A 13,002-nucleotide genomic window follows, 5' to 3' on the forward strand; every position below is an offset into this window, starting at 1 on the left:
GCGACGTTGGGTTTTCTTTACTCCCACCCATCTGGACGAGGAACTAGACCTCTTTCCAGCTGCTCTAAATCGGTTAACAGGCATCGCATGCTATACTCGTGTATACATGTGGCAATCAATCTCTCAAAGCCACTCGCATACTTGCCAAATTTACGCGTATATATGTGATATACGTGTATATATATATATATATATATATATATATATATATATATATATCATATATATATCATATATGTATATATGCATGCATCCGCATTCACATCTGCATGAATTCTGCCGAGTTTCGTCGCGTCGCCTCAAGCCAACCGCCTTAAACGCAGATGTTTGGATCTCACTGCTCCATCAAATAACTCAGGCATTTTGTTTATTTTTTGCATACCGTTTAAACGGATTCATTCTGTAAGTGGTCTACCATCATCCTAAAATACCTACTAGAAAAATGGTACAAACTATCAGATATACCTATACATGAATTGAGAGTTGTCGATGCGATGATAAAAATGAAAATCAACATTTTTTTATCACTTGTGTGTTGTAACCCGAATGTCGAATAGTTAGACCAATGTAAGGTCCGATGGACAAGTCAGATTTGTACGTCGAAAGAATGTCTCTTATTAGTAAATCTCATCCTTCTGTCTTTGCTAACTCATGTGAGAACTTTATTTGAGCCCGACGGGTGTACAAGCATTTAAATAATCCCACACGTGTCTATCTCTATATGTGGGCATTAGCTCATTCTACTAGTGATTTACATTTCGAAGATAAGTGACTTCAGTGGAGGAATCGTTTGGTATCTCGCATCCACGAAGTCATTGTTTGTCTGGTAAGTGCAGATTTCATGGATATTTATTACAAGAAACTTTACTGCCATAACATTCAAGGCAAAACATATTTAGAAGCGACGTGACTTTTTCTGCGGAGTTTTTTTTTTCGTACCGCATCAGTAACATCAAAGAATTGAAATTCGTTGCTTCATATGCATGGATTCTTTTCGAGGGGTCGATTTCGACGTCGCAAATATCTTCAAATATCGAGGTCCACGTATCTTAACCCTTTAAGTGGCACCCTTCTCGTTTTTCTTCTGTCTATCATTTTTCTCATACTCCACGCAAAATCCTTAATTTACTTGCCTTTTCAGGTAAAAAAAAATGCTTAAAATTCGGAACGATTAGGATGTTTTGGAATGTAATTCATTAGCGGAGAAATTTGATAATAAGCGTATACTAAAAACGCTTAGAATACATTGGTTGAACAAACAGAGATCATCTCAGAATTGCCATTAGATTTACAAAATTCAATGCATAGCGGCACCCTCTTAAACCTGCTCAGCGTTTCTTTCTAAAAAAAAAAAAAAAACAAAAATGGAACCACCGTAAGTTCTCGGCTTGCGTGGATTGAGTTTTACTACCCATGATTTTCACTGTACCGATAATTGTTAACAACGTTTAGTTCGTATTTACGACGACGCCTTTATCGTAGGTTTAACTTAAACCCTCAACATTACGGCTTGGCGTGAGAAATTCAGCGGTAATCCGGACTTCTCAACTAGAAATCCCATATAGCTTTACTAGGACATACTTTGAAAACCATGTATTCTAAAAACTATGTACCAGTTACATATACGTGTTTGCTTGTATCGCGATCGTACGTCACATGCATATACATAGGTTGTTAAAATATTCGTATAGATTTAGTTTATTTATGTGCCTGCTCTCAATTGTTTTCACTGATATTAGAAACCAGCACGCTGATTTAAGCGTTGAACCATCCCATGCCGTTTGAATGACGTTTATTTGTAGGTATTGATACGTTCACAGTTATGATCGTTCAATAATGTATCGCTAGGAATAGTATCATTTTTTATAAATCTTCATCTATACGAGTGCGACCACGAAAGACGTACACTTCTAGCAATAAGCTACTCGCGCGTGTACTCACGTCTACGGTGTTACGAAATGCCCTTGGTTAATGTTATGCGAATTATTTTTCAAGCGCCCCTTTGATGTTTCGCGGTGCAAGAAATTTTAAAATAATAAACTTTGGTATCCTGTATAGGAGAGCCGTATAGTACGGTGATAGGTACTCCCATCAAACCTCGTTTCATAAGGCAAAAAACGTCTCGTGGTTAACGATCTTCTCTTCCCTGACACACGCGCACGCATATATTTATACATCTATAGGAGGAATTCAATGCATTTTCATCTAGAGTCGGATCATCGCCATTTCCAATTTTGTTGTAATTTCAGCCCACAGCGATACTCTCAAATGCAATGGCTCGTATTTTGCTTTTCGTTTCTTGATATCATTCGTTGTGCCGAAGTTAGAACCGATAAACTTTAAATTTACAAAGAATTCTATGAAAAATTACGACGGTTTTGAGATATAGACGATAGTCGTTAGTAGTAAAATGGCTAGGTATGAGAATTTTAGAAAAAACACAAGAGGTTATGTGATTCGAAAAAAAAAAAAAACAGAAAACAATTGTCTGTAGAAAAGCTATGAAATGTAGTGTTTAAAGTAAAGAAGAAAAGTGAAGAATCACATACCTCAAAATATGGATAAATTTGTTTGATTTATACATACTTTTACGTTGGAATTTGACAGGCAGTTACAAATTAGCCACATTACGTAACAAACGTCGTTGCTATAAATAGTTTGTTGTCATTAAAATCTTGAACGATTTGAAGTTAATATACCAGTTTTTCAATTATTCTGATAATCATCCACGTCAATTTCATCCATGTCATTTATTGGAAGGTCCAATAAGTCTGGATATCATATGTAATATATTTTGCATTTTCAAACTGAAAGAATCAAGGTCTCGATTTACCAACAAATTGGCTTGTCTTCGATCCACTATCGTAGTTAAATCGATCCATTACTTTATTCGCTTCAACTGAAATAACATTTATTTTAACCATCATAACTATCAAAATTCCGAAAGAATTTACAGAATGTGTTACAATGAAATGTTAAATGTGAGTTAAATTTTCAACACATTTGCTTAGTCAGAGGTTTTACATCATACGTGATGAATCAAAGTAAATTTTTAAGTGGATGTTCCGAAATATTGAAAAATATTCGGATCAACATATTTGTCTCAACAGTGGAATTAAAGCGAATTGAGCTCAATTGATAAAATTTTTATCATCACCCACGCTACGCTCATAATATTTTTAGTTTTTTGTTACCGAGTAGCCTGAACTTATACGATTAATAGAAAAAGACAATGCTTGATGCAAGAACATGAGGAATTCATGTAACCATCTTTAGAGAGAAATTTCATTTGTTACAGTAACTAGAAAAATTCGATAAAACAGGTATCGTTAAAAAAACTGTTTGAATATTGTTGGAATTACGAAAAACGAGGTACGTCTAACCATTTTGCGCTATCGTCGATCCAGTTTTAGTAATTGCAACGCAAAATCAGTTTGTTCGGTTTACTCTACTTTTTTAGTTAAACGAGGCTTTAACGTCAATTTATTGTTGCACGAGCATTAAATTTTCGCAAAGGGTAGAAGAAAATATAGCAGCAGTGATGGTGATGAGAAAGAATAGTAACGGATACTAGACTTTCCGGTAACAGCTGGAAAACTAATTTTCATTTTCTACCTAGAACTATATTATTCGATTGTGGTAAAAAAATGGAAACAATTAAGGATTGAGCGGTAACCGGAACTAAAAATTTCTCTCAGTGTTGAAATGCTACTGCCTCAAGAAAGGATTCGTATTATAAAAATATAATTAACAATCAAATCCACACCAGGCCGCTGCGAGAAAATCAACATCATTGAATTAATGCGAATTACACGTATTCAGTGTCATGTAGATTTAAAGATCGTAATGGTGAGGTGTTGAAGGGTTGAACGGATCAGCGGTACTTGAGCGACTATATTTCAAATTTCAAGGCAGATTTATCGTCTCTTTGACAGCAGTCCTTCGAGACTACTTAGAAAATTAAATTTATCGGCTGCGGTTAGTGTTTGAAGAAGAACACGTGTACACGACGTTTGTATAGTAAACGATCTTCAGTTTTATCTGTGAGGTGTTGAGACGCGTACTCCAAATTCCAAGCCTCTTTTAATGAAACCTCGTTAAAAGATGTAACCCACATTACGGAGAAAAGCATTCATGAAACAACTTTGGAAATTGCAATTCTACCATAATTCGCAATGATGTTCATTCGTACGTTTTCATGACATATTATGTCAAAAGTTATTCAGTTAATCATTCGAATACTGTCTTACCGGATATCCTTTCATTGGGTCGGGAAGTTCTCAAAGTTACAAACTTGGTTTCAAAGGCAATCGTATTGCACTCGAATAGGTTTTACGATTAGATCAATTTTGCACCAGTGTATCAATGTGGAATATTTAGGGCTTGAATGGTTTAACCATAATCTTGATAATTAATAATGGATTTGAGAATCGACCGTCACGAATACGAATTCGGACGAATAATTCTTTCTAAAAGTTTTATCAGTAAATTGAGAGGCTTAAATATATAAACGTGTGTGCATCGATACCCGTCGAACTATCATAGTCTCCTAAGACTTGGCCATCAATTTTCCTTATACCGTTTATCCTAAGTGATAAGCTTGTCGGTCCAGATTAACCTTGAACTTGACCAACCTCACGGCGATTTATCGCGACTGGTGATCCATTTGCCTGTCATTAATATTATAATATTCTCGACGAAACCGACTGCAACTGATTACTTATCTCGTAGAAATCGTTTCAAGATAAGAATTTTGACACGATGTGTTGGATTGCAGAATGAGAAAATGGGCCGCTGATATAAGGAAGTGAGAATTTTCTTTTTCACTCGCAATCACAAATTCCTGCCGCGTTAAATTGTTCAGCCGTTGAGTTGATGAGGGACCTAACTACGCAGAATGCTTCAAGGAGAAAAAATTACGTGACTTATACCAAGGTTTATTTACGTAAATTGGTTTGAAGAAAAAAAAAAAAATCATCGGAAGATTATTCACCGTCTAATCGCTTCACGACGGAGTAATAGTCGGGTTGAATATCCTGGTGAAACATTACGATACCCACATGTTTTTAAAACCGCTATAAACATTATTGTGATTAATAAACAGAGTTTCCTGTCGAGCGACGATCTCTCTACGAAGATCGAAAAAATACCTCGTTCTACACTCCGTGCACTTTTATACACTCTGCTTGGACCCTTCTATTTAAAGGACAAAACTGCAGTACGTACAAGTTTTATTTTACATTCCTCGCGGAGTGAGAAGCAGGTAAAATAAACATTGGAATGCACAACGCGTTGCTTCAAGCTTCATCAGATATGCAATGTTTGGTTTATTCTGACGCATGATTATTTTCGGGCCTGTCTCAACTTTATTTTTCATTTTTTATCGATCCTTCTTCAACACGTGGAAGGGATGACCCCTTTTCTCTCGATCCTTTTTGACACAAGAGGGAAAAACATGCCTCTATTTACTCAAATATCGCATTACAGAATCGTTGCTTTTGGGGTGAGTCGGAGAGTCGGTTTATTTATAGTCTCATCAAAGCCGAATGATTTCAACTGTCAGATAAACGCCTGTGCATATTAATAATATGCGGCTCTTGCGACCTCTCTTCCATATTCCATATTGCTGAAGCGTATATGCGCCTCCCAATGTTTAGTCTTCCAGTCCTGAAATACGTGCGCATTTCAGAATAACAACGCATTTCAAATATCGTCTACATCCGTCGGTGATTGGGATACTACGTGATACTGGCTGAAAGCAATTTCTTCGGGCAGGTTGTCAATGGTCCGGTTAAGAATGGCCGTTTTTAGCCCAACAGATAGACGAGAAAAGCTTCAAGGTCATCCAGAAGTAGATCCCATAAGTAGTGCGCAAAACACGTGATTCACGCATGCGTTGCGCGTACCATTGTTCCTAGCCGCGTGCGTGAAATTCGATTTTTCGCACTAGTGCGGAAGCGTACCATTTTGCGCACTGATTCGGGTGCGCAAAATTGGATTTTGCGCACTCAGCCAGGAAAAGTAGCATGCGCAACACGTCGGTATCGATGTCTCTTGCAGTCGTGCGTGTGTCGTTAACAATATAAAAAAAAGTTATGAATTAATGCGGAGTGTTTTAAAGAGCCTTCTTAGTCTCCATTTTGCGCGGGGAAAGGCGAATGGTGTGCTGGGGTAGCTCAGGCAAGTGGGAATATTTTTCTTCTGGCTTTTAATTAGTCTGGTCATTAATTAAACAGAGCTCTCCTTCGGGTTGCCGTTGCAGACTGCTTTTCTACACTTGAGGAATTTTAATTTTACCAACGTGTAAATACACGTTGCCCAAACTTATTATACCACAACAGGTATAGCAACCGCGTTTCCTCATGCGCGAATATTGCTTTCGTATTTTTTCGCTTCGGTTAGGTACTTTGCTCATTGCGTTTACCTTTCGAACGTGACTACAAGAGGTTTACGCACAGCTTTTCGTTTTTTCTCTTTTTTTACGCACTTTCCATTTCCCAAACATTATAAGGGTTATGTTCGCTCTTAATTTCTGCATCAACGAGTTACCCTCCAACCTCTCAGATTTTATATTAAATTTTGCTACAGAGATAGCACTCATCGTCAAAATGTTGTTTCATAAAAAACAAAATATCTGCTACAGAAGATTATTCGATAGTTTTTCAGATTCACATCTCATCTTCTCATCGAGGCAGATATGAACGCGCTGGCTTATTTCAACCCGAGAAATTTCACACTCAAGGTTCTTTTCGGATATAAAGACTAAATAATCTCGAAAACTGTATTTTTCCAACCAGTGCATCGGAGCACGTACGCAATATTTTAAGAAATATCAGTCCAACTTGAAATTTGCTGTTGTATAGTTCGAGTAACTCGTCAAACTTTTTTCACTAAACTCAGATGATGCTTAGATAAGCTCAGAAATCGTTTTGAAACTTATTCTCCCTTCCTAATGATTTTTCACTGTGTATTAATGTTGTCTGTAACGGAATATTCATCTAGACTGTAACTGTAAGCAAAAATTAAAAAAAAATCCGGATACTTGCAGCAATTCCACAAAAAGGATTGATATCGCATAATCACAAAGAAATAAGAAAATATTCATTATTTATTCAACGGTTAATATAAAAATTTCGGATGAAATACAATTTCCAAACAACAAGTAGGTTGGTTTTCATTTTCCGGATGCTTAACTAAGGAAAAAAATAAATTCGATTCGCATTATGCGTACACTATATTCTTAGCAGTACTTGTACATCTCAGACATCATATCGCGTGTCTGATGGTATGAATACATATCCGCCAAAAATTTTCAATTCAGACCGAAAAAGATATTTGACAGGAAAAAAAGATATTAGTAAGTGTGTATTTTTATCGTCATTAAACTCTCAATATATTAAACTTTCTGACTTCAGATTCATATTTTTTTAAAATCGATTAGTAGGGAATTCAACAAAGTTGATTACCATTTAATGTGGCCCATGTGTAAGATGATCAAGTAAGTGTATTAATTTCTGTCGAAACTTCCCGTTTCAAGCAGTTTATTAACAGTCCGACGGAAAACTTAAACATCATTTAAAATCCATCACGTCTGAATATAAACAGCGAGAGTGTAATAAATTTAAAATTGAGGAAGTAAAGATAACTAAACAATTATGTTATGTTGGATCAAAAGAAATTAAAAAAACGACGTTACGATCTATAGTGTACATTATTCCCGATAAAATTCGATTCTTCGTGATATTTGACCAAAAATCATTAACATTCCTGCTAATCTGACTATTTGATGGTTCGTAGATAAATTTCAGTGACGAATATCGAGAGTTCTCAATTTTTTAGCGACGGCTTCATTGAAAGATTGTCCTGGTCATTCGATAGTACGTAGATATTCTCTCTGTCTAGAGATCATGACTAAGAGTTTCAAAAGTGGAACCTGTCCAAAACCGTCTATTAGTCCAAATTAGACTGGTCAAACTTCTGTTTGAGGGTCTTCATTGAATTATCGTACATTGCACTAATTGCTCAGAAATAACTATCCCACAGTTTGCACTCTTGCGGTTTCGAATCTGTACACAGGATACAACGGTGAAAATTCCCTGGCCTCCGCATTGCCGTTCGAAGCTTCTTGCGATCCTTCTCTATTGAGACTTCCGTATCTGGTACTTTCTTCGTAGGACGGCGGAGCTGAAACAAGACGAGCGATTAATGAATTCGGTTGAAAGTTAGGTGGATCTTCTAACATGACTGGTTTGACTTTTACACTCACGCAAATCACCGTATTCTACCGATGGAGGAAAAATGACAGTGTAAGGTGGCGGTTGACTATTCGATAATTGATTGTACGGTGGTGAGAGGCCAGGCACATCGCACAATGTCTGGTTACCAGAGATCGGCATCTCGTAGGCCATCAGTGGAATATTTCCTATTATAACTTCGATTGGAAGTTTGAGACTTCTGTGACAACCGCTGACCTTGGCTTTTACGTTTAGCTGGTACCTCAGATCGATTATGCTACAGAACTGGAGAAAAGAGGGTGGCAACGCTGGTACCTGAAAATTTAGGTGCAACTCTTTGTTGCCGATACCATCTTCGACTGGGTACTCATTTTTGAAGACGAACACCTTCATGGGACTTGATTTCCTGATCGCGTGAAAGACCACCTTCTGTAAATACGATACTTAAACACTCTCCAGTTACGGGAAACGAAATGCCTATCCACACGGTACATTCACCTTTAATGGACGTGTGCCATGGACATCCATGATGGATATGCAATATCTCTACTGGATATCCATTTCAAACGAAAGGAAGTACAATAGGCCTCTGTAAAAGGTCCAAATACCCGTTTGTACTACATCTAGCAGCACTCTAATAGATATCCGCAACATAGATCATCATCAGAGATATCATGGATTTGGCGGAAAAGAAGTTAACACCTTTAGTCGACGTTATTTCGGAAACATTGACTCCTTTTTATGTACCATGAAATGAATTAGAAATTATCACATCCACATTTTGTTTTGCCTCAGATAAAAAGTCCAAGTTCTTGGCAAAATAGACGACTACTCAAGGACGACCGAATATTTAAATACCGGATGAAATTCGGACCAAACGAACTGTTCGAATTGCTCGGGGTTTGTACAATTTAGAGCTTTTCTTGGCGTCGAGAGATGATGGCAACCATTCGCCGTCTGGTGGTTGTCTATGGTACCTCTACTTACGTGTATGGATATTCATAGACAACCAATCGATACACATGACCGGCTTTAACCTGACCGTCGATATTGTGGATTTCTGTAGATGTCTATTAGAGATCCACTATGGATATGGATGATTTATGGAGCTGTGGATCCCGTATGGACCTCTAATAGTTGGAGTGTTCCGTGTGGGTATTAGAACCGATAAAGAACTTCTAAGATTACAGTCCCTCGCATTAACTTTTTTACGAATTGCTTACATTGCAATTGTAAATGTTGATGTAAACATTATTGAGTGATAACGAATTTTTCTTGAATGCCAACTTGCTACATCAAATGTCGGTTATCAGGTGGTAAAGCTTACTTACAAAAATGTCCAAAGCATCTAATACGATCCGTATTGTTTTGGTAAAAAGAAGTCAAATTGAATGTCGATGAAAATCAATTCAGCATCATAAATTGTCATTGAAAAAGAAAAAAGTGTCATTTGAACATCAAGCTAATGTTAAAGTATTTTCTTTGATTAGATCTAATAGGCACACCTACCTACATCAACTACCGCGTTGATAAGATTTTGATCTATTGATTATTAGAGTTGTTATCATGCCGCAAATTGTCTTGAAGTTGGCACTTTGTGCTGATTATTATTATGCACTTCACAATTTATCGTCATGAATAGTGACTTGATAACGGTAGGTAGGTGTAGTTTTATTAGTTCTTCGTATTATCACAATGTCAGCTTATGTTTCATTATTTCAATACGCGACCGTCAAGAACATTCCGTTAAGAAAACTTTGTACTGTCAAACTATGTACAACTTGCAATTACAACGAATATATCAAGTGCAGGAATATATCCCACATATGACTGAAATGCATGTGAAATTGAAGAAGTTAATTATTTTGCTCTGGATGTATGTATAATATATATTATACGAAAATGTTCCGTCCAAGTATTTTTGAATATACATTTTTTCAAATCTTATAGGTATACTTTACAAAATCTCAAAAAATGTATCAAAAGTTACTTAAAGCTCAGGGGACCCTATTTCATCTTTAGAAAGTATTATTGGTTGGTTTACAGACGAGAATACCAAATTACTATCTACCATCAATGCTTTTACTCGTTTCTAGTTACCAAAAACTGAAAATTCTTTCCATTCGAAGATGTCGTATAAAATACTGTTTCTTTTTGCACGTATCTTTTGACGATCCAGTTACGTTTCTTAACTGCAGAATTTATTTTTGATCAGTATCATCATCAATTTCACACACGTAGAAATCATTTCTTCACTTAAGTGAAAAGGATTAACGATTATGCAAGGTTTATGTTGACATCAGTGCGGGATTTGATTCGACTTAAGTAATGACAAATGATTGTTTTGATGTATCAAGCGTTGCAATAATCCAGCATGTCAGATGATAAAAAAGAAAATGTAAACTGACCTGTTTCAAAGTAGCCTCCAAACTCTTCACCAGGACTTCGGATTCGTTGCTCAGTAATACTTTCATTGGTATTACCTGTCCAGGAACGAAGCCACGGACGGGAATGTTAACCGACATGTTCAGAGGCTTCGAGTGTCCCCAAAAAGTCTTGCTGCTCCGCTCTTCTACTGGCATCTGATTCAACCGAAGAACAGAGAAAAAATAGAAATTACCAATTGGAATTGGAGCAACATAGTAACCGAAAGCTTTTCCAGTAAGTCCTTTATCCGTGCTTACCGCTGCGAGGGAACATCGATTCAGGTCAAATATTGACACAATTGTCAGTGACTGTTTCGCGACGTAGTCGTTCTTCAAAGGGCGGTCGATTATGGCTTTGACAGAGTAGCTGATGCGTCCAAAGTGTCCCTCGAAGCTAGAGGGGAGATCTGGAGGCAGTTGACAGTTGAACTCAAAGACATGTCTACCTTCCGTTAGCTTGTACTCATCTGTCTCATCTGCATGGGCCAAGAATTTTTTTTTCGTATCTCAAGATCAGGAGTCTCGATGCGGAGTTGATTATCTTCAGATTACTGATATGATATTTCTCTTTTTTTTTTTACGGTACTCACTTCCGCAAACTAGTTGATATTGCATCAAGTATATTTCTAGATTCGAGTGCGACACCATCGTTGTACCCCACCCTTCGTTCCAGTGCACATATCCTTTGCCGAAGTATTTCAAATACAGTCCTGAAAACGGAATACAAAAAACGAAGAGAGCTCACACGATGTTTGCGACATACGAGTACTTTTACACGCGGCGTAATTCAGAACGTGGATAATTCGAAATTGTTTATTTTTACAATTTTACGATACCTTTTATCTTCTTTGGTTTTTTCAGTTCGACAATTAGCTTCCCCGTCATACTTTGTCCCGCATAATATACGGGACTGTTTAAAACAATTTCAAAACGATCCTTTAACCCCATTACGTTTATTACAGCTGATCACCTACAGTTTTGGATACTGAGACTAATATCTTGATATTACCGACATTTATATCAGCCGCGAGGGAGATAAGTGCAGATAACTTATCTTGTAAGAGATCTGTAACTCAAATCATCAAGTGACGAATGGCTAATAGCTGATACGATACAGAAATGCGTATCTTATGCAAAGTACTGATAAATTGAACGATAAATTTTATTCGCTTGGAGTACGCTTTGCATTTCGTGATCCTTTGGAATTACACATGCCAAAAAATAGATTTTTCAAACAAAAGTTTATTTTTGTGAAATTACAAACGCACAAGAAGAAACAGTCAAGAACTTGCGACGTGCCGATTACTTCCGATGTCCGTTTCGCGTTAAAATGACGAGTATAGCTACGCGGGTAAATTTTTATTCCAAAAGCGAATCGCAGGGTCAGCAAATTCGACGAAAGTTGGAGAGGTCGATGGAGAAGCGTGGTTCAGTGATGGGGACGAGAAGAGCCCCGCCATTTACAGCGTTAATCACGAGCCTGTGGCAGAACTCGGATAAGAAAGGTTCTGAAAGACATTTCACACTATTCTAGATTCCAGGCTTGGGATCCGAGCCCACTAGATTCTAGATCTTAGATTGGGAATTCGGTCTTCGGAAAGAGAGAAGATAGAGTGTGCGAGAGAGAAAGAGAGAGAGGGAGAGAGAGATAGATGGATAAATGCACCCTACCTACGATAATATTATCCTCTCTCCTCCCGACATTCCACGACCGACTTCATCCTTTGGAATCCTTTAATGGGAATTCTAGGATCTCTAGCTACCCTTTATGGATATATACCCATACCTATACGTGTGTAAACGCTGCCACATCAGAGCGTGAGCCTATGGGTACTCATTTTCTGAGAAAAGCGAGACGAGGTTCTTTTTATCGAATACGTAAGAAGAAATACGGAATGATTTGAACTCGGTCAAGCTTCTTAGCGGGGAATTAATGCGGGTGGACAGGAAAAAAAAGAAGGGAAAAAGTTCTTTCCGGAGTACTGGAAATAATTAATTACGTATTATATGCAGAGGCTTGCGGTGAACCTGTAGCGGTAAGTGAGGTAATTCCTGTTTCTACTGAATCCTTGTAGCCCAGTTTCTTCGAAGTTATCTCACAGTGTGGTTGCCTGTCTCGCGTTGTGGTTTGTGCTCATCGTAAGTTGTCGGCCATATCTCTGCTTTGGTACAGTTACGTTTGGATTCATTTATTTTTTGGCCGTAACTGGAACTGTTACGTCTCTCAATTGCAAGGTCAGAGAAGACGCTGATACGCTGTGGAGGATTCTCTGTTTTGGGTATCTGGTGAAAAGTGGGACAAAAGGATAAAAAAAAAAGCAGGATGGCAAAAAGAGGGAGAA

The 13,002-nt window shown here is 37.5% G+C and overlaps 1 protein-coding gene across 2 annotated transcripts; it reads right to left on the reverse strand.

Annotated features, from left to right (window-relative positions):
- Positions 1–7,123: 7,123 nt before the first annotated feature.
- LOC107222949 (arrestin domain-containing protein 17) lies at positions 7,124–11,634 on the reverse strand. Of its 2 annotated transcripts, none has more exons than XM_046740598.1 (6): positions 11,497–11,634; positions 11,251–11,370; positions 10,919–11,067; positions 10,643–10,816; positions 8,267–8,663; positions 7,124–8,184 (listed from the first exon to the last, which is right to left on the reverse strand). In XM_046740598.1, exons 1-6 carry the CDS (start codon positions 11,606–11,608, stop codon positions 8,033–8,035), a joined length of 1,104 nt encoding a protein of 367 aa, XP_046596554.1. In that variant the 5' UTR covers positions 11,609–11,634; the 3' UTR covers positions 7,124–8,032. The 2 variants fall into 2 exon arrangements, with proteins under 2 accessions (XP_046596554.1, XP_015517983.1); XM_015662497.2 differs by having other exon boundaries at positions 10,919–11,136.
- Between the last annotated feature and the right edge of the window lie 1,368 nt (positions 11,635–13,002).

This window comes from Neodiprion lecontei, chromosome 5 (genome assembly GCF_021901455.1).
Source record: "Neodiprion lecontei isolate iyNeoLeco1 chromosome 5, iyNeoLeco1.1, whole genome shotgun sequence".
Classification (NCBI taxonomy): domain Eukaryota; kingdom Metazoa; phylum Arthropoda; class Insecta; order Hymenoptera; family Diprionidae; genus Neodiprion; species Neodiprion lecontei.